Source organism: Hyperolius riggenbachi, chromosome 2 (assembly GCF_040937935.1).
Source record: "Hyperolius riggenbachi isolate aHypRig1 chromosome 2, aHypRig1.pri, whole genome shotgun sequence".
Taxonomy (NCBI): Eukaryota; Metazoa; Chordata; class Amphibia; order Anura; family Hyperoliidae; genus Hyperolius; species Hyperolius riggenbachi.
This window is the reverse complement of record NC_090647.1, coordinates 399,531,604-399,553,267: the sequence shown is the minus strand read 5'-3', so window position 1 is coordinate 399,553,267 and position 21,664 is coordinate 399,531,604. Positions and strand designations below refer to the sequence as shown.

General features: G+C 44.0%; 1 protein-coding gene across 2 annotated transcripts in view; it reads right to left on the bottom strand.

The window, feature by feature from the left end:
* LOC137546849 (C4b-binding protein alpha chain-like) overlaps positions 1–21,664 on the bottom strand; it is an 865,201-nt gene that overhangs the window by 97,419 nt on the left and 746,118 nt on the right. For both annotated transcript variants that reach the window (XM_068269787.1, XM_068269786.1), the window contains exon 15: positions 3,323–3,493. In XM_068269787.1, coding sequence (XP_068125888.1) covers positions 3,323–3,493 — 171 coding nt within the window. The remainder of the gene's footprint in view (positions 1–3,322; positions 3,494–21,664) is intronic.

Sequence of the window (21,664 nt, the reverse complement as noted above, 5' to 3'; positions counted from 1 at the left end):
ACATGGCCAAGGTAAGAAAGGCTGAAAGACGACCACCACTGAACAAGACACACAAGCTGAAACGTCAAGACTGGGCCAAGAAATATCTCAAGACTGATTTTTCTAAGGTTTTATGGACTGATGAAATGAAAGGGAGTCTTGATGGGCCAGATGGATGGGCCCGTGGCTGGATTGGTAAAGGGCAGAGAGCTCCAGTCCGACTCAGACGCCAGCAAGGTGGAGGTGGAGTACTGGTTTGGGCTGGTATCATCAAAGATGAGCTTGTGGGGCCTTTTCGGGTTGAGGATGGAGTCAAGCTCAACTCCCAGTCCTACTGCCAGTTTCTGGAAGACATCTTCTTCAAGCAGTGGTACAGGAAGAAGTCTGCATCCTTCAAGAAAAACATGATTTTCATGCAGGACAATGCTCCATCACACGCGTCCAAGTACTCCACAGCGTGGCTGGCAAGAAAGGGTATAAAAGAAGAAAAACGAATGACATGGCCTCCTTGTTCACCAGATCTGAACCCCATTGAGAACCTGTGGTCCATCATAAAATGTGAGATTTACAAGGAGGGAAAACAGTACACCTCTCTGAACAGTGTCTGGGAGGCTGTGGTTACTGCTGCACGCAATGTTGATGGTGAACAGATCAAAACACTGTCAGAATCCATGGATGGCAGGCTTTTGAGTGTCCTTGCAAAGAAAGGTGGCTATATTGGTCACTGATTTGTTTTTGTTTTGTTTTTGAATGTCAGAAATGTATATTTGTGAATGTTGAAATGTTATATTGGTTTCACTGGTAAAAATAAATAATTGAAATTAGTATATATTTGTTTTTTGTTAAGTTGCCTAATAATTATGCACAGTAATAGTCACCTGCACACACAGATATCCCCGTAAAATAGCTAAAACTAAAAACAAACTAAAAACAAACTAAAAACTACTTTCAAAAATATTCAGCTTTGATATTAATGAGTTTTTTGGGGTTCATTGAGAACATGGTTGTTGTTGTTCAATAATATTATTCCTCAAAAATACAACTTGCCTAATAATTCTGCACTCCCTGTAGGTAGCCAGGTATACCGTATTTTTCGGATCATAAGACTTCCCTGACCATAAGACACACCTAGATTTAGAATATAAAAACCAGGGGAAAAATACTAAACCTGATGTGTCCAGGGGAGTTTTATGGACCTTCGCCCACCTATTGCTATGACCCTCTTGCATCCCCCCTTGTACCTTTTGTGTCCTCCTCTGTCCCTTTGCATCCTCCTCTGTGCCCTCCTCTGTTCCCCGCTTTCCCCATGTCCTCTGCCCTCCATTTGCCCATGCCCTATCCTTTGTCCTTCGCTTTCCCTATGTCCTCCTCTGTCCCCCGTTTACCTATGCCCTCCACTTTCCCTATGCCCTCCTCTGTCCCCCACTTACCTATGCCCTCCTCTGTCCCCTGCTTTCCCTATGTCTTCCTCAGCCTCCGCTTACCCTATGTCTTCCTCTGTGCCTGTATTCTGTTATGCCCGCAATGCGATACAGAAGTAATTCGTAAAAAAAAATCCTGCCTCCGCTATCCTCTCATGTGGGCTTGAATTTGAGCCACCCGCTGCTCAGTTTGTTAATTGAACCCGAACGTCTCTCGGGTGTGAGCATGCTCGTCATTGGTTCCAATCACAGCAGTTCCTGCTACTCAGGGAGTTCTGTGATTGGCTTCAATGACGAGCCTAGTCCCGCCAGTGAGACCTTCGGATCAAATCAACAAACAGAGCAGCTGGCGGATCAATTACAAGCCAGCAAGAGAGGACAGTGGCAGCATTTTGTTTCATGAGGTACTTCCATATCTCGTTTCGGGCATAACAGAAAGCGGGGGGGGGGGGGGGGGGAGGGGGAACAGAGGAGGACTGGTCCCAGGCTGCTCCTCCCTCCGCAGAATGATTCTAGGCTGCTCCCCCCTCCAGGAACAAAACACCACTTTGACGATTACATAATCGTCGAGCCCCAAACCTCAATTTAGATTTAAACAATATATCATTCACCTCGATTTTGAATCTCTAACAATTTGATTGTACATTATTCAGAGCAATTCCATGGATGTCTTTTTGTATGAATTCAGATGTTCTTTTCAGCTATGAAGTATTCTATTCTTATGATAGGGCTCTTTACTCTGTTCATGAACATATTGACTTTCATCCATGAAGATAAGGTTTCCACTCGTCTGACTATTTAACAGTCAGACCAGGGTGAGTAAAGAGGCTACCAAGTCCCACCCAACCTCCACATGGGGAGAAGCATAAAGAGATTCTTTACATTTATCTACACATGGAGACTGGATGAGGACTTGGTGGCATATTTACACACTACTAGCAAGGACCTCAAGAATTTGCTTTTTGCAGCAAATATTCAGATTAATTAAGGATCTTTTTCTGTCAAGTGTCCATATGCTCCTTTTGTGAGATATGTGAATTGATGGTTTGCCTTGGAAGAAGAAGGACTTTGAAGATAATTGGTTCCACAGTGTAAAGCAAGATTATTGTTGTGTTTTTAAAGGAACACAACAATTGTAATTTAGTAATTTAGACAGTTTTTGATGGCAAATCAAATAAAAGTGTTCAGCCTCAGGCTTTCATTTTTTAAACTTCCCCCTTTAACATATTTTGACTAGGGGGTCTCCTGGGCATTTTCTGTACCTTTCATCCTCTAGATCTGAACAGAGTTCTTTATTCGTCATCCTTTTCCACACTGTTTAAACTGGTAGCCTCTTTTCTGCCCTGCTCCACCCTTGCACATTGCAAACACCGTCACACAGTGCAGTACAGAATAAAAGGAGCAAAGCTCCCAATACCTATTCGCATTGCTGCCAGTTACTTGGGTGTCCATATAGTGTACAGTCACCTGCTTTTAGACAGCCAATCAGAGATTACCTGCCATTACAGTGTACAGATATCCCAGTCTGCTCCTCTCCTGCTGGCCTCAAAGACAGATATGTGTGTGTGCCTGAACGCACAAACGAGCTGGGATTGTAGGGAGGAATAGAAAGGCATGGTTTTAGCAGGAAACATAGTTGAGCCTGTCCCTCCATGATATCACACACACATCACTGCTGGGATTAGGTGAGATGACATGCTCCCAGAGATCAGGAAGGGAAGTGGGCAGTGCTAGGGTGCAGCAGGCTGTTATTGGTCAATCACCACTGTCATTTTTAAGCCTAAATGGTTGTCTTTGCAGTAGCTTTGCATTATAATTTAAAATGTATTTCATTGCTTTCAATTGTTTAGGGGTTTCAATATGAATATGGATTGACATTATTTTTAAAATATCAGATAATTCAATACATGTAGCATACTTACATGTTGGTAGAGAAGGTTTCCACTGACCTTCACCGTTACATTCTATGGTATTGGATCCATGCAAGTCAAACTTTTCTTCACACTCAAATTCCATTACATCATGCTGGACAAATGGACTTTCTGTTTTTGATTTTGACTTTGCATTAGGAACATCTGGAGCAGGGCAAGAAACTGTGGAAAAAGATACCATGTAAGTGTGTGTTAACATGCAAAATTTAATATCACGAAACATTATTTGCTAAAAAGGGTTAAAAAGTTAGGTTTAATTTTTGAAATTAAAGATATCATCAAAGCCTCAGACACAGCATAGACAGAACTTAACCACTTCACCACTGAGGGGTTTTACCCCCTGACCACCAGAGCAATTTTCACCTTTCAGCGCTCCTTCCACTCATTCGTCTATAACTTTATTATTACTTATCCCAATGAAATGAACTATATCTTGTTTTTTTCCGCCACCAATTAGGCTTTCTTTAGGTGGGACATTATGCCAAGAATTATTTTATTCTAAATGTGTTTTAATGGGAAAATAGGAAAAATGTGGGAAAAAAAATAATTATTTTTCAGTTTTCGGCCATTATAGTTTTTAAATAATGCATGCTACTGTAATTAAAACCCATGAAATGTATTTGCCCTTTTGTCCCGGTTATAAAACCGTTTAAATTATGTCCCTATCACAATGTTTGGCGCCAATATTTTATTTGGAAATAAAGGTGCATTTTTTTTCAGTTTTGCGTCCATCCCTAATTACAAGCCCATAGTTTATAAAGTAACAGTGTTGTACCCTCCTGACATAAATATTTAAAAAGTTCAGTCCCTAAGGATTGATGTATTTTTTTTTATTGTACATTTTTTAATTTTTTTTTAATTACAAAAAAAAAAAATTGGGAGTGTGGGAGGTAATGAGTTAATTTTTTGTGTAAAAGTAATTTATTTGTATGTGAAAAATGTGTAGGGTGTAGTTTTACTATTTGGCCACAAGATGGCCACAGTAACTTTTTGTTTTAATGCGACCTCCAAGCGTCCTTCCGGAAGCTTGGAGGAAGTACTTGGAGGCTGGGTAAGTGTGTATCTTTTCACAATGATCGCGCTGCTCATCGGAGAGCAGCGGATCATTGCGGGGCTTAGATCAACGAACGGGAATGGATTTTCCCGTTCATTGATCTCCGGGCGAGCGGGCGGCGGCGTGTTTACTAGCGGCGGGCGGCGTGTTTACGAGCGGGAGCGCGGGCAGCGGCAGGAGTGCGCAAAGTACGGATTTCTCCGTCCCTGGGGGTTAAAGGATGGAAAAAGGGACGGAGAAATCCGTACGGGCGGGGGTAAAGTGGTTAAAGAAAACCTGTATAAAAAAAAACCCTCTGGGGGATACTTACCTCGGGAGGGGGAAGCCTCTGAATCCTAACTAGACTCCCTCGTCCTCTGGTGTACTGGAAACCCAGCGCTGTGACACCCCTCCCCCCCCCCCAAACAGCAGCGAGGTAAATATTTACCTACCGCGATCCAGCACAGATGAAGTAGCTTTAAAGATCAGGCAATACTTGCACATGCTAGATTATAGGCCAAGGCTGCCCTTAAAGAGACTCTGTAATGAAAAACTCCTCTGGGGGATACTTACCTCGGGAGTGGGAAGCCTCAAGGTCCTCTGTAGCTTGAGGGAATCTAGAGATGGTTCCCCCGAAACCTCCTCGACAACCGGCGCAAAATTTACCTACCATGATCCGGCGCAGTAGCAGCTCCTCGTTCGGGCTGATGCGGAAATAGCCGAGCCTGATCGTATCCGCAGTAGAGTGGATACGTTTGGGCTCAGCTGTTTCCACCTTAGCCCGAATGAAGAGCTGCTACTCAGGGGCGTAGGGGCCACGGTCCCAGCAGTCGCCTGTGCGACTGGGGCCCCTGAGGGCCCGTGGGGGGCCCGCTCATCCTCGCCACATCAGAGCCAGATTTACCAACAGGACAATCACCTTGCAACATCAGCGGGTGATCCCCGCTGCCGCCCTCACAACTCCACATATTCAGACTGCCGTGCACAGGAAACGGAAACGAGGCAGAGCTGCTCGGCTCTCTGTTTCCAGCAGGCAGTGCTGTCTACAGTCCTTCACTTCTGCCCTCCTCCTTCCTGCTCCAGCCTTCGGCTCTCAGAGAAGCTCAGAAAACGAGCACACAGCTGTGGACAAGTAAGTGCTGCACAGCCCACTGCACAGTACTTCACTCTCCCGGCATCAGACAGGCTATCACAGGCTGTCATATGTATACACTGGCTCCCTTAACACAGGACTGCATTGCGTTATTAATTAATCATTCTAATCAGTGTATATGCTGATCAGAATGATTAATTTAATAGTGCAGGCTGTCCAGTGTTGCTGAGCTCAGTGATACACATTATGACATGCTGATTGCTGATGCCTGTCATTAGGGGAGCAGAGACAGGAACTGTGTGAGGTTTGGACAATAAAGATAAAAAGATAACTTGCCGGCTGCATAGTTCAGGTATTCTGGTCTCCCCTCTCTAAAGTACACAATTATGTCAGCCACTGTGCCTCTGTACCTCAGAGAAGCTAACAGTTTAATTCCTAACAATGTAATTACCTGATGTGCTACCATAATATATACTTAATAGCACTGACATTTTCGGTGTTACTTTACAAAGTACTTAGTCACTGACTGTCCCCAGAGGAATCGGAGCAATTTTTAGGTACCTGGAGTCGGTAGCCTATTCCTGGCTATCTATACTGAGGCACGTATTCCTGGCTATACTGAGGCACGTATTCCCAGCTATCTATACTGAGGCACGTATTCATGGCTATCTATACTGAGGCACGTATTCCTGGCTATACTGAGGCACATATTCCTGGCTATACTGAGGCACCTGTTCCTAGCTATCTATACAGAGGCATCTATCACTGGCTATCTATACTGGAGCACTTATTACTGGGTTACCTATACTGGAGCACCTACACCTGGCTACCAAAACTGGGGCCCTCTATTCCTGCCTACCAATACTGAGGGCACCTATTCCTGGCTACCTATACTGGAGGCGCCTATACCTGGCTATTTAACGTAGGGTAGGGGGGGGGGCGGGTCCAAGTTCCGCATCGGGGTGGGGGGCCCGGGTCCAAATACCGCATCGGTGCCCCGAGGTTTGTAGCTACGCCACTGCTGCTACTGTGCCGGATCGTAGTAGTTAAATATTGCGCTGCTTGTCGAGAAGGTTTCGGGGGAGCCAGCGCTAGATTCCCTCAAGCTACAGAGAACGGGGAAGCCTCAATGGGACCCTGAGGCTTCCCAATCCCGAAGTATTCCCCAGAGGGGTTTTTCATTACAGAGTCTCTTTAAGGGCAGCCTTGTCCTATAATTTAGCATGTGCAAGCATTGCCTAATCTTTAAATGGCAGCGCCTGCCAGCACATTGTTCCTCTCATTTCCCCATCTGCTGAAAGCAGCTCAATTGCGTGCTTTGTTCCATTGTTCCTCCATCCATATTCACAGAAACTGTAAACGACATTTGGGTATACCCCAATGACATGTCAGCACAGTGTTTGTGCCATGTAATGTTGCCTAATGGATCTTACACAATCCTGGCAGCAAAACAATGGGCAGCACTTTTTGAAGGTTTTTATGCACCATAAAATTAGGGATATCAATGAAATGCTAATGATTTAGAATTCATGAAAATATTACATTTTGCAACTTGGAATTGAACTGATTGAAATCATTATCTATGTCCTATAGTTTCAGGTATCGGCACCCTAACAGAGAACATCTCAGGCTGGCTGGATAATAAACTGAAGACCCTGGTTACATAGTTACATAGTTATTTTGGTTGAAAAAAGACATACGTCCATCGAGTTCAACCAGTACAAAGTACTACTCCAGCCTGCTCCCTCACATATCCCTGTTGATCCAGAGGAAGGCGAAAAAACCCTTACAAGGCATGGTCCAATTAGCCCCAAAAGGGAAAAATTCCTTCCCGACTCCAGAGAGCAATCAGATAAAATCCCTGGATCAACATCGTTAGGCATAACCTAGTAATTGTAGCCATGGATGTCTTTCAACGCAAGGAAAGCATCTAAGCCCCCTTTAAATGCAGTTATGGACTTTGCCATAACGACTTCCTGTGGCAATGCATTCCACATCTTAATCACTCTTACTGTAAACAACCCTTTCCTAAATAACTGGTTAAAACATTTTTCCTCCATGCGCAGATCATGTCCTCTAGTCCTTTGAGAAGGCCTAGGGACAAAAAGCTCATCCGCCAAGCTAATATATTGCCCTCTGATGTATTTATACATGTTAATTAGATCTCCTCTAAGGCGTCTTTTCTCTAGACTAAATAAACCCAGTTTATCGAACCTTTCTTGGTAAGCGAGACCTTCCAACCCACGTATCAATTTTGTTGCTCGTCTCTGCACCTGCTCTAAAACTGCAATATCTTTTTTGTAATGTGGTGCCCAGAACTGAATTCCATATTCCAGATGTGGCCTTACTAGAGAGTTAAACAGGGGCAATATTATGCTAGCATCTCGAGTTTTTATTTCCCTTTTAATGCATCCCAAAATTTTGTTAGCTTTAGCTGCAGCGGCTTGGTATTGAGTACGATTATTTAACTTGTTGTCGATGAGTACTCCTAAGTCCTTCTCCAAGTTTGATGTCCCCAACTGTATCCCATTTATTTTGTATGGTGCTAGACCATTGGTACGACCAAAATGCATGACTTTACATTTTTCAACATTGAATTTCATCTGCCATTTATGTGCCTATATAGCCATCCTATCCAGATCCTGTTGCAATATGACACTATCTGTAACGGTCGGTGTCAGCACGCAGAGAGAATCTGATTATTGGCGATCTGCAGTATCACCAAGAATGCAGATATATACCCGATTATTGATGATCTGCAGTATCACCGATAATCCGATATATTGCTAACCTCTGGACACCAGAAAAAGAACACAATAAAGACAGTAATATCACGGAAGTGTGGAAATATCCACCACACGGCAATTCCTCAGAGGTGTGGTTACCTCTGAATGGGAACCCCGTGAGGGAGATCCTCTATCCAGGCAAAGTGAGGAATCTCGACCCCTAGCAGTAATCGTCTGCTTGGGGCAAGCGTCTCGGAGAGGCGAGCCTCAGAGATAACCCTCCAGTGGGAGACGTTCCACTGAAGGGAGAAAGGTCAGACAGGCAAGGGTTCAGCAACAGAGATGACGGCAGCAGTACAGGAACAGAAGGCAGAAGAGTAATCGGTAATCAGGCAGAGGTCGGCAACAAGGATCAGATAGGCAAAGGTACAAGATCAGCAAGAGATAGAGTAGTCAGGGATAGCCAGAGTCAAAACACAGATCAATATACAATAATATTCCTAAGCTAAGGTGTGAAATCCTTAGTATCAACACCAGGGCACTGCACTAAGGTCTGAGCGCTAACACAGAAGTGTATTCACGACAGCAGACAACTTGCTACTGCCCAGCAAGTCCTTATGTAGCTGGAGAACTACTCATCACTGCCCCAGAGCCCCAGCCAATCAGGAGACCTCTGAAGATCAGCTGACCGGAGAGTCAGCTGACCCTCCTACGTAGGAGGTAAAACTCCTGCCTCCTTGTGCGCGCACGCGAGACCCTTTGCCTCTGGACGTTGGAGAGGCCAGGCCCAGGATCCGCGTCCGCACGCAGCCTAAAATCCGCCTGTCGCAATGCAGGACCCGCCGCCATGTCACCAGAGGCGGCGTCCTCGTCAGCCTGCGCCAGCATCTCCGCGTGATCGGCGGAGCCTGCCGGCTGGGAGGCGGAGGCTGTCGCCATGCTGCCCGGCGTGGCGGCGTTGTCTCCGCTATCCCTAACACTATCTTCCTGAGAGTTGATGATTCTGCACGATTTTGTATCATCTGCAAAAATAGCAACATTGCTCACTACTGCATCTACTAGGTCATTAATAAATAAATTGAAGAGCACTGGACCCAGTACAGACCTCTGTGGGACCCCACTGCTAACAGTCACCCATTTTGAGTACGATCCATTGACCACAACTCTTTGTTTTCTGTCCATTAGCCAGTTCCCTATCCATGCACACAGACTCTTCCCAAGTCCTTGCATCCTCAACTTTTGCACCAGACTTTTGTGGGGAACAGTGTCGAAGGCCTTTGCAAAGTCCAAGTATATCACATCTACAGCTTTCCCAATATCCATATTAGCATTCACTACCTTATAAAAGCTGAGCATGTTAGTCAAACAGGACCTGTCTTTAGTAAACCCATGTTGATGCTGAGAAATAAGATTATTTTCTACTATGAAGTCATGTATAGTGTCTCTTAGTAACCCCTCAAATAGTTTGCATACAACTGATGTTAAGCTTACAGGTCTATAATTTCCTGGATCTGATTTTTTGCCCTTCTTAAATAATGGGAAAACGTGGGCTGTACGCCAATCCACTGGGACTCTGCCAGTTGCAAGAGAGTCACAAAAGATAAGATAAAGGGGTTTATCTATAACTGAACTTAATTCCCTTAGGACCCGAGGATGCATGCCATCCGGGCCAGGTGCCTTGTCTATTTTTAATTTATATAGTCTTGCCTTCACTTCTTCCTGCGTTAAGTATTTAATACTACAGTTAGAAGATTGAGACTCTTCTGCCTCTGTAATTTGCAACAGTGCTGTTTCCTTTGTGAAGACAGAAGCAAAGAAAGCATTTAATAACTCTGCCTTACCTTGGTCATCCACCATTGAGTTCCCACCCTCATCCTTTAGGAGTCCTATACAGTCAACTTTTCTTTTTTTAGAGTTGATGTACTTGTAAAACTTTTTTGGGTTAGATTTGATATCCCTAGCGATTTGATTTTCAGCTTCGATTTTTGCCAGCCTAATTTCTTTTTTACAATTTTTATTGCACTCCTTATAATTGCTTAGTGCAGCCTCGGTCCCCTCCTGTTTTAGGACCTTATAGGCACTCTTTTTCCTCTTCATTTTATCCCTAACCTTTCTATTCATCCATAGAGGCCTTTTTTTATTCCTAGATATTTTGTTTCCATATGGGATATACATACTACAATATTGGTTGAGAATAAGTTTGAAAACTTGCCATTTCCCTTCAGTGTCCTCCCCTTGTAGTACATTATCCCAGTTCACCAAACTTAGTGCCTGCCTAATTTGATTGAACTTTGCTTTTCTAAAATTCATAGTTTTAGTGGTCCCGCTGCCCCGTGGCCTATCAATCACCAGATAAAACGTTATCATGTTGTGATCACTATTTCCCAAATGTTCTTGAACCTGCACATTTGATACATTATCTGGTCTATTAGAAATGATCAGATCCAGTAACGCATTCCCCCTAGTTGGTTCCGTTACCATTTGAGTCAAGTAATTGTCCTGTAGTGCTGCCAGAAATCTGCTGCTTTTACCAGAATGGGTAGCCTCAATACCCCAGTCAATGTCTGGAAAGTTGAAGTCGTCCATAACTATGACCTTATTTTTACTTGCAGCTTTTTCAATCTGCTGTAGTTATCTGCTGTAGTGAGGAATACAAACCGTTTTATACAGGAAACAGAATACCATAGACCTTCTGAAGAAACTGGAGTCTGTGGGCCCACTACCAGAGGGGACTATAATGGGTATCGGGAATGTGGAAGCAATGTACACCAATATCCCACATGAGGATGGCATTGCAGCCTGCAAACACTTTCTGACTCAAGTGCATCTTCCCCACTAAATCAGAATATCTCATGAGTTTCATCCTCACCCACAAATATTTCAGCTTTGGACAGGACATATACCTACAGAAGATGAGGACCAGTATGGGAACACACTTTGCACCACAGTTTGCTAACCTGTTCATAGCTAAATTAAAAAAAACAATTCCTTGTTGATTTGCACCTACAAACCCCTCTCCTTCTACTGCTTTATCAAAGAGATCCTTGCGATCTGGAACGTAAGTGAGGAGTAGCTGTTCCAATTCTACAGAGAATTCAACAAGTTTCATTCCAACATCAAACTAAAAATCAGCCACTCCACCTCACACATACGTTTTCTGGACACAGCTATCCAGATTTAAAACAACTGTATTCAAGCAGCAGTATACTGGAAGCCCAGAGACTGGCCCTCATACCTTGAGCTTTCATTCACCCCACACCAAGCAATCTTTAGCCAAGCCCTGCCTTACAACCACATTTACTCAAACACCAAAGAAAGGGACCTCCCCTCAACAACCTCCGGAGGGACTTCTTGAACAGAGGATACAGATTTCAAACTATAAAAGAACAAATCCGGAAAGCCACCAGCATACACAGGGTCCAGCTTCTGCAGTACATGGAGAAACAGAAGCCCGACAGAATACTCTTAGTGGTAACATTCTACCAACAACTTGATGTGCTGTAAAAAAAATAGCCAGCCAACCTGAGGAAACATGTCAGGAGCACAATGTAAACAGCAAATGAAATCGCACATTTCCCTGTGGGACAAAGAGGTGCAAGACCTGCTGCCACATTTTATGCACTGATCGCCTACAAATACCAGATACATCTGCGGCCTATTATTATTATTTATTGTATTTATAAAGCAATAACATATTACGCAGTGCTGGCCAATTGTCACAATTGCTCGTGCTTACCTCATCTTTTTCCTGCACTGGCTCTCCTGCAAGGGCGGCGGAATGTAACGATCGCTCTTTACACTCCAGCCACTGAGTCCCACGCAGCTCCTCTCTCCCTCTTGCTCTGTCTGTAATGGCAGAGAGACGCCAGCCCGACTTCCTCCTTAGTGCTGGCATCGGTCTCTGTTGCTCCCCTTTTTGTGCAGTGGCCGGAAGCAGTACTGCACCGGTCACCAATTGAGAGGCTGGCTATACAAGTCCAGCACTCTCCCTCTTTAATGCGTTTAAAATGAAATCTTTTTCACAATGCACTGCTATGGAAAAAACGCATACTAACGCGTACCAACGCACACCAACTGATTAAGTGTAAATTGGCCCTAATTCCCCCTCATTTGTTTCTAATCACTAGTTGTAATTTGATTCCTCCCCTGTGTCACATATAGTGGGATGCGAACGTTTGGGCAACCTTGTTAAACATCATGATTTTCCTGTATAAATTGTTGGTTGTTACGATAAAAATTGCCAGTTAAATATATCATATAGGAGACACACACAGTGATATTTGAGAAGTAAAATGAAGTTTATTGGATTTACAGAAAGTGTGCAGTAATTGTTTAAACAAAATTAGGCAGGTGCATACATTTGGGCACCACAAAAAAGAAATGAAATCAATATTTAGTAGACCCTCCATTTGCAGAAACTACAGCCTCTAAACGCTTCCTGTAGGTTTCAATGAGAGTATGGATTCTGGCTGAAGGTATTTTGGACCATTCCTCTACAAAACATCTCTAATTCATTCAGGTTTGATGGCTTCCAAGCATGGATGGCTCTCTTTAACTCACACCACAGATTTTCAATTATATTCAGGTCTGGGGACTGAGATGGCCATTCCAGAACGTTGTACTTGTTCATCTGCATGAATGCCTTAGTGGCTTTTGAGCAGTGTTTAGGGTTGTTGTCTTGTTGAAAGAGCCAGCCCCGGCGCAGCTTCAGGTTGGTCACTGATTCCTGGACATTGGTACAATATTTTGCATGTGCTTCACCCCTCCTCTGGAATCCTTTGCCACAACACATCCGTCAATCCCAAAACTTTGATTTTTAAATGTGCCTTCAAAACTCACTTTCTCAATCAAGTATACGCTCTACCTTAGGCCAGTTCACCTTTTGACCTCAAGCCAAGTTGTACTTCCTACCAGATAACCTAAAACACACTGCCTCTAGGTATGCATATTGTATACTAACCCACCTCTTGTTCCCCTCATTGCTTTAGATTGTAAGCTCGCAAGGGCAGGGCTCTCTCACTCTTTCTTCTGTGTTTTGGATTTTGTTACCCATTTATTCATATTAATTCTGTCACTGTTATTACCGATTCTGTACTTTGTACTGATTCTGTATTTTGTACCGACTCTGTATTTTGTATATTGGTGTATAACATTGTCTGTATTATTTTGTACCCCATATTTGTTTCTTACTTTGTACAGCGCCATGGAATATGTTGGTGTTTTATAAATAAATAATAATAATAATACATAACTCACCACAACCTTGTCTGTTGTTGCTAACCGAGAGGCTTAATGCCTGAAGTGGACCCAGCCGCCTCCATAATGCCGAGACATGTGCATACACACTTCATGGCTCTCTTAATAGGTCTGATTCTAATGACGTGGACACAGCCTTGACAGTCCTCAGTGACTCCTCCCCCGTAGTTCCGGCCCTGAAACATCACTGTAGCCGCTGCCCCCACGTGTGCAGTTGGGCGCTTGGAACACCAGACTCATGACACCAGCCGAAGCCAGGCGCAGGCCACGAAAGAACTAGAAGGCTACTTTATTAGCTAGAAGCAGAAAAACTCAGTGCCAAGTGTTGACAATGACTACCAAAACATACAATGAATGGCTAAAAATGATTAGGGTTAGCTATAGGTTTTAACAATTAGAGATAGAAGAATGGTTTGAAAAAAGCTTAGCTTCTTAGGTAATGGGTTGGATGGAGGCGCCTAATGTGTTCTATTTTAGTATTTTTAAATACAAATAAAAAAATATATAATAAAAAGAGAGGTAATTGCTTACCTCTCCAGAAATTATTGACACCAATTCAACTGGAAAAAAGTTTTTATGCAAAAAGCAATCTGACAACGCTTTTCACGGGTCATGGCCCGCTTCCTCAGGTCAATACAAGATGCCTTGATAGCATAGGGGATAGAGTGTAGGCCCCTCTAATACCTCTATCCCTTATGCTATCAAGGCATTTTGTATTGACCTGAAGAAGCAGGCCATGACCCGTGAAACGCATTGTCAGATTGCTTTTCGAATAAAAACTTTTTTCCCAGTTGAACTGGCGTCTATATCTTCTGGAGAAGTAAGCAATTACCTCTCTTTTTATTATATAATATTTTATTTGAATTTAAAAATACTAAAACAGAACACACATTGGGCGCCTCCATCCTACCCATTACCAGTCAGACCTCTTTTGGAGGTAATAGCTTTGCAGTTTTTCTGGCGACCATCCAGTATCCAGCAGGTCCTGGAGTACCGAGCAGGGATGGTTAATTCCCCGCAGGCCTATACAGTGGCCTGTACAATTAGCGCTAGTGCTTTGCGCACAATTTTTATGCGTTAAACACATATTTTTCACTGTACTTTCTTGCGATTTTTGAGCGATTGCGATAAACGTTTCCTTAACACTGTAATCGCAGTTGCTCAAAAATTGCGAGACAGCACTGCACGCACCGCGTTTGCATTTATGATAATCGCAAATTCCCGGCGATCACGTCAGTGAGATCACTGCTATATGCTTTTTTTTATTGCACTAGCGCTTTGAAAAATGCTAGTGATCGCCAGCAATTTGGCGATTAGCGATAAACGCCGGTTAATCGCCCCAGTGTGAATGGGCCCTTAGGCAATTAATATCAGCGTATCATTAATCGCTTTGCTGATACTCGTCGCTTGATCCAAGTTCATTTTTTTCCAGAGTCCCAGAACATTTGTGTTATGACCACATATTTACAAATTGTATGGTATTTGCCTAGAAACTTTTTTCAATGTTGGGCTATGACTAAACGTTACTCAAGTTCAATGGAATGACCCATTTAAACACAAACTAATGCAAAGGTTTATGTATACATACTGTATACTAAGTGTCTCATAGAGTGTTTAATAATTGTGTAAGCATTGTGTAATTGTGTAAGCAAGCATTGTGTAAGTGCTTGCATCAACTTGGATATTTTTGTTTTCTTTTTCTCTTTGTAAAGGTTACAATTCCAGGCAGCTCTCTGAACAACAGTTTCTCTCCAGCTGAATTTCAGAGCAACTAAATAATAACGAATTACAGGCTATAAAAATCTTGAATGATAAACACATACCTAAAGCTAGTTTTAAGTTTCACATGGGGGCCGTGCATACCCTGTAAAAGTGATGCAGCATATACAGTGAAGCATACAATGCATAAAAAGTAAAAAAAAATCTTATTTCGTAGCAGTATTGCGCTCGCTTCCAGGACTAAAAATAAAATAAAAATATGACTGTGGCCATCTTGTGGCCAAATAGTAAAACTATATCTACATACATTTTTTTTATTAAATAAACACATATTATTACATTTAAAATTAACTGTTTACCTCCCACACCAAAAATTACCCAAATAATTTTTTTATGAAACAAAAAAAGACAATTAAAAAACCAAAAACATAAATAGTTACTAGTGATAAAGTTATTGGCGAATGAATGGGAGGTGAAAATTACTCAGATGCATGAGGAGAAAAATGACTGAAGGCTGAAGTGGTTAACCTCTAACTCCAATCCTAACATTTCCCTCGCAACTCCTCACACTAACCCTCCTCCTTCCACACTCCTAACCGTAACCTTGCCCATCACCACTGTCTGAACTCGGCTAAAATGTGGTATAGAATGTAGCCAAACTCAATACCAAACAAAGCACTGTCCCGGTTGCATCACTACTCCGACCGATCGGGCGCCAAATCCCAGGTTATCTATGAGGGCCAAAATCCAAGTTCCTTGCTCCCCAGCACAGCAAAGTTATATTGCAGCCTATGGATAGCTGAAACTCAACAGGCGCCCGTGCACCAAAAACACCTGTTTCGTTTTTTTATACTTCATGCTGTCCAGTAAGGCTCAGCATGCCTCGTGTTATTCCAGTAGATTCCGATCGACCACACTGTTAACACAACGATGTCAGCATAGCATTACAATGTAATTGCTATGCGATTATATTATCCACCACAAAGTGTCAGTGGGAAAATAGCCCACTGGGAATAGGCAAAAAAGGTCAACAGTTTAAGATGGAGCTGGAAAATCTAAAATGGTCATCTTTCAGCTGAGATCCAGAAGTAAAACTATAAATAAAATTGTTTATCACATCAGCTTAATTTCAATTCAGGTTTATTTAAGGTTATAAAAAAAAACAATCAAAAAGGCACAGTGTTATCTGGGAAATGGTAACAATGCCATTTCAGTGTATGTGGAACGCTTTACAAAGAGGAGAATAGGTGGTCCTGCATCACCGATTTAAAGGTGGTTAATGAGCACCACAATGGTAGCATAGCAGAGATTTATTTCAGGACTTGCCCAGGACATGAACCGAAGGCATCTGTTGTTGGAACCATCTCTTGTGGCCTACAGTGTTGGTATCTGGACAAAAGTGGAATGTAAAAAAGAAACAAAAAGGGGGCACATAGGCTGGTACTTGGATGGGATAAGCTATAAAAGGTACAACACAGAAGAAAGTTATTAGACACATAGCTTGACACATTAAAACTTCAATGTGATACAGATAAACTGCATAAAAGTAATAATCTTGTCTTTATTTTAAAATGAAAATGGTTTCTTCGGTTTCATTAGTGACCTCATAGCTGAGTCCATTCAGTATTAACGTGGGCAACTTTGGCGCAGGGTAAAATTCGGCCCCTGGCTATAGTCCTTACCCCTTTGTTTGCTAATTTGTGCAGCGCCCAGCTGAAACTCCGGCCTCTCAAATCAGCTATTCAGCACTGTTGTCTAAATGATCAGCGCAGCACTGCACCAAAATCAGCTGCCTTGCTCATAGCTCCCAACTCTGTCTCTTTGGAGGGAAAGTGCCTCTTTGTGAACAAATCCTGTCTCTTTTTCTTACACATGTGTTATTTTATACAGATCTATGCAGATCTATGAAAATATACTGTATTTATGTTTCTGCTGACAAAATGTGTTCATTTGACTCAATACTTTATTCCCATATCTAAATTCATATTTTGTTACAATTGTTACAATACATTATTCACCTCCACACCACATGGCTGTTGTTGCTGACTGAAATACTTTAATGCCTGAAGTGGACACAAGCACCTCCCTAAAGCCACCACATGTGCGTCCACACTTCCTGGCTATCTTCTTAGGTCTGATCCTAATGACTTAGACCCAGCCTTGTCCGTCCTCAGTGACTCATCCCCCATAGAGCTGGCCACCAAAACATCACTGCAGCCGCTGCTCCATATGTGCAGTTGAATGCATGGAACGCCTGACACCAGCCGAACCCAGCTGCAGCCCTCAAATGAGGGATAGAATCAGCCTGGCTCAATACACCACGAGAGTCCAGGCTAAATAAATGGTGCATCTATGATGACCAGGACTCTGAACACAGAGTCTTTTCCCAGGTAATGCAGCCAAACACACCCAAAGGGAAAACTTCTCACTCACTCTTGAGGACATAAAACAAGAGCAGTTTCTTGCACATATTTTCAGCACAGAAACACAGATGAACTGAGGATAGGGAGAGTGTGGGTTACTTTTAAACCTTCTTGTCTTGTGTTTCCACGGCATCTGGGAGGAACCAGATATCCATGTGTCTCTTATGACGACTAGAGAAAGACCCACATGGTTTGAATGATAAATAGTACGTCTTTTGCTAATTAAGTCTTGTGGTACATGAGACCAAGGTTGTGCGAGAGCATGATTAGAGGTGTGGCAGGGGCAGGGCCGGGCCGAGCCGAGGCAGAGCCGGAAAGGCTCCAGCCTTGGGACGCAGCAGTGTGAGAGCGCATTCCTCACCCCTTGCCCCATCACCCTCTAGTCTGAACTAACCTCCCCGACAGTTTGCAGCCATCTCGTGTCCTGACCGGAGCGGGAGCTGTGTGCCCACCCACAAGCCGCGCTGCCATCAGAGAGAAGACAGGGCCGGCTGTAGCATCAATGTTGCTTGGCCTGCTTCCTACTGTTGCTAAGCAACACTGAAGCTACAGCCGTGCCTGTGACTGCTCTCTGATGGCAGCAAGGCTTGTGGGCGGGTACGCAATTACTTATGATCGAGCTCCAGCTTCGGTGAGGACACGTGGCTGCAAAGCGGAACTGTCGAGGAGTTTGGGGGAGGTTAGTTCAGACCGGAGGGTGACAGCGGTGCGGGCTTCCTGCAGCATTGACCGCGACCTGCCCCAGCATGCCTTTGTGGCTGGTCCAGTCCGTCAGTGGGAGTGGAGGGGAGCCCCTGATGGAATGCCTAGCTGTCTCTGTGGTTAAGCTACAGCTGCGGTTCTTTCCACATAAAGGTGTGCACTACTGATGGCAGGCAGTTCAGGGGGCGCACTTTGGATTTCCTACCTTGGGTGCTGGAAACCTTTGTCGACTGGGCAGGGGCATGTCTTTCTTATCTTAAAAATGTTGGGGGTATGGAGACATGAGGTGCTGAAGGTGAATAGTGGTAGTGGCTCCAAAAAGGGCAAAGACACCCCTAGTACTTCAAGATCGTGTCTAAAAATTAAGTTTGCTCTATGTACCTTGGTAAAATCATATATTCTGTGGATTGTCAAACAGCCCTTTATGCCTGGTCCACACTGGAAACGTATCCGTAGCTCCATTTTTAAAACCTGATCAAAACCAGAGCCACGGATAGCAATGTCAAAAATAGCAGCTGTCTTCACCCAAACAAAAAACGGATCCGTCTGCGTTTGTGGGGGCCCATTTTTTTTAACCCGAACGGAAGGTCCGCTTCTGCTGCATTTTCACGCAATGGATCTGGATCATGATACACGTAGGGGTAGTGGCAGGCAATGGAAAAACAGATCCCCCTCTACACTGGCAGATTTGGAAACAGAAACCGATCCGTTTTTGTGTCAAAGCCTGTGGGGGGGAGGGGGCCGCCATGTTGAAGGGGTATAGCAGGCAGGACAGGGGTGGCAGCTGTCGGTGGCAGCTGACATCCCCCCTCCCCGCTACCCCCTCCAACTAGTTTGCGAAAAGTAATTAAATGTTTGTATTATATTGCATCTGAAGAACTTATCCAAAATAGAACATTCCTGAAGTCCATATTGCAATTTAATTTTTATAGAGGACCTGTGAGATTTAAAAGTGCCCCTATAGGGTACTCACCTGGTAGAGGGAAGCTTCTGGATCCTGAAAAGTCTTCCCCCGTCCTTCTCCCCAGTCTCTTTCAAGCGATGGGACTCCAAAAGTCAGTTTGACAGCAAAGTGTTTAGCTCTGTCCTGCTCGGCTTACTTTGGAGATAGCTGGGCTGAATCTGGTTCGTGCTACTGCTATTTCCGCTTGAGCCCAAGTGGGACAGAGGTAGCGTGCATGGGCAGGGAGGCCACTTTTTGGGGGTCTCAGTGCTGGAACGAGACTGCGGAGGACAACGGGGAAATCCTCTTTAGGATCCAGAGGCTTCCTCCTCCTGAAATGAGTATCCCATAGGGGCACTTTTAAATCTCACAGGCTTACTTTAAGGGTAGAAGCATCACACGTACATTACTGCGGTTTATTCTGCTCACACACAATTAGTAATGACCAACTGAACTCTTAATTACTATTCTACATTTAATAATGTTTAAACATCACACATAAGTTTTAAGACTTCGTAATAGTTATCAGCAGGCATGCTCAGATGTACCAAAATTCGGTTCGGGTACACTCGAATTCGGGTTCGCATGACATTCGGATTCGAATTCGCCTTTGACCATGAAATTCGGTTCGGATTCGGTTCAGGTGTCGGTAACCAAATTCGGTAAAAAAATTTGTGTTCGGGAATTCGGATGCGTTTTTTTTTTTTAAAAGGGAAATCACATTGAAATAGGTGTAATTAAAAAAACAAAACAAAAAGTGACGTATGGCATTGACAGCAGGCAATGTATTGTGTGGACCCAGGCGGTGGGACCACTGACAGCAGGAGGATAAATACAGCAGCAGTAGGAGGAGGAGGAGGAGTGACGTGTGGCACTGGCAGCAGGCAATGTATTGTGTGAAGCCTGGCGGTGGGACCACTGACAGCAGGAGGATAAATACAGCAGCAGTAGGAGGAGTGACGTGTGGCACTGGCAGCAGGAAATGTATTGTGTGGACCCTGGCGACGGGACCACTGACAGCAGGAGGATAAATACAGCAGCAGCAGGAGGAGGAGTGACGTGTGGCACTGGCAGCAGGTAACATATTGTGTGGATCCTGGCGGTGGGACCACTGACAGCAGGAGGATAAATACAGCAGCAGCAGCAGGAGGAGGAGTGACGTGTGGCACTGGCAGCAGGCAATGTATTGTGTGGACCCTGGCGGTGGGACCACTGACAGCAGGAGGATAAATACAGCAGCAGCAGCAGGAGGAGGAGGAGTGACGTGTGGCACTGGCAGCGGGCAATGTATTGTGTGGACCCTGGCAGTGGGACCACTGACAGCAGGAGGATAAATACAGCAGCAGCAGCAGCAGGAGGAGTGACGTGTGGCACTGGCAGCGGGCAATGTATTGTGTGGACCCTGGCGGTGGGACCACTGACAGCAGGAGGATAAATACAGCAGCAGCAGCAGGAGGAGGAGTGACGTGTGGCGCTGGCAGCAGGCAATGTATTGTGTGGACCCTGGCGGTGGGACCACTGACAGCAGTAGGATAAATACAGCAGCAGCAGCAGGAGGAGGAGTGACGTGTGGCACTGGCAGCAGGCAATGTATTGTAATTCTTTATTAAAGAGACTACAACTTATTTTATACAAAAATATGAAAGTAACTAAAATTTATCTCAAATGACAAAACATTAGGCCTTAGCCTTAAATAGCTTAATATTTAGTTCATATCAAGTCCATTCCTGAAAGAAATACTGAGAAAACCAAACCAACTTAAGTCTCACTTGTTTGGCTTACATATATACACTATATATAATTACTGTACAATATTTACATTATTCACATTTTCCAGCAGGAAAGACTAAGCAATCTTACTCCTCCTATGCCTGCAAGCCATTCCTCAAATTTGGGTCATCTAAATAAGTGGAAGAGAAATAAAAAGCTCACCAAAGGAAATTTGGCCAAATCAAGGGGGCTTGATGTTCTGCCAAAACAGACACCACTCCCCCCGACTCAACCTCCTCTCCTCAAGACCCCGAATTTTCACGACCTCACCAATAATGCCATGCACCACCACCTGGACAGGGAGGACTTTTTGATGAATCGCAATTTGACACCGTGCATTCCAAGTGTAATACCGAATCACTAAGCTGACTAAAAATAATGAGTCTAAATTAAATGACCCCTGGTTCTTGAATGCCCCATATGTACACTCCGCATAACTAAGCCGCTCAAGAAAAGGAATACCTAAAGCCCTACCCACCTGTTGGTATACTTCTTTCTTAAAGGAACAGTTCAAAAGGAAATGGTCCATGGTCTCCTCCACACCACCACACTCCTCATGAGGACAACCACGATCCAGATCTCCTATGAACTTCAAGTTACCCCTAACAAAGAGTCTGTCATGAAAGGAAAGCCAAGCCAGGTCCCTGAATTTGTTAGGAATCCTTGGA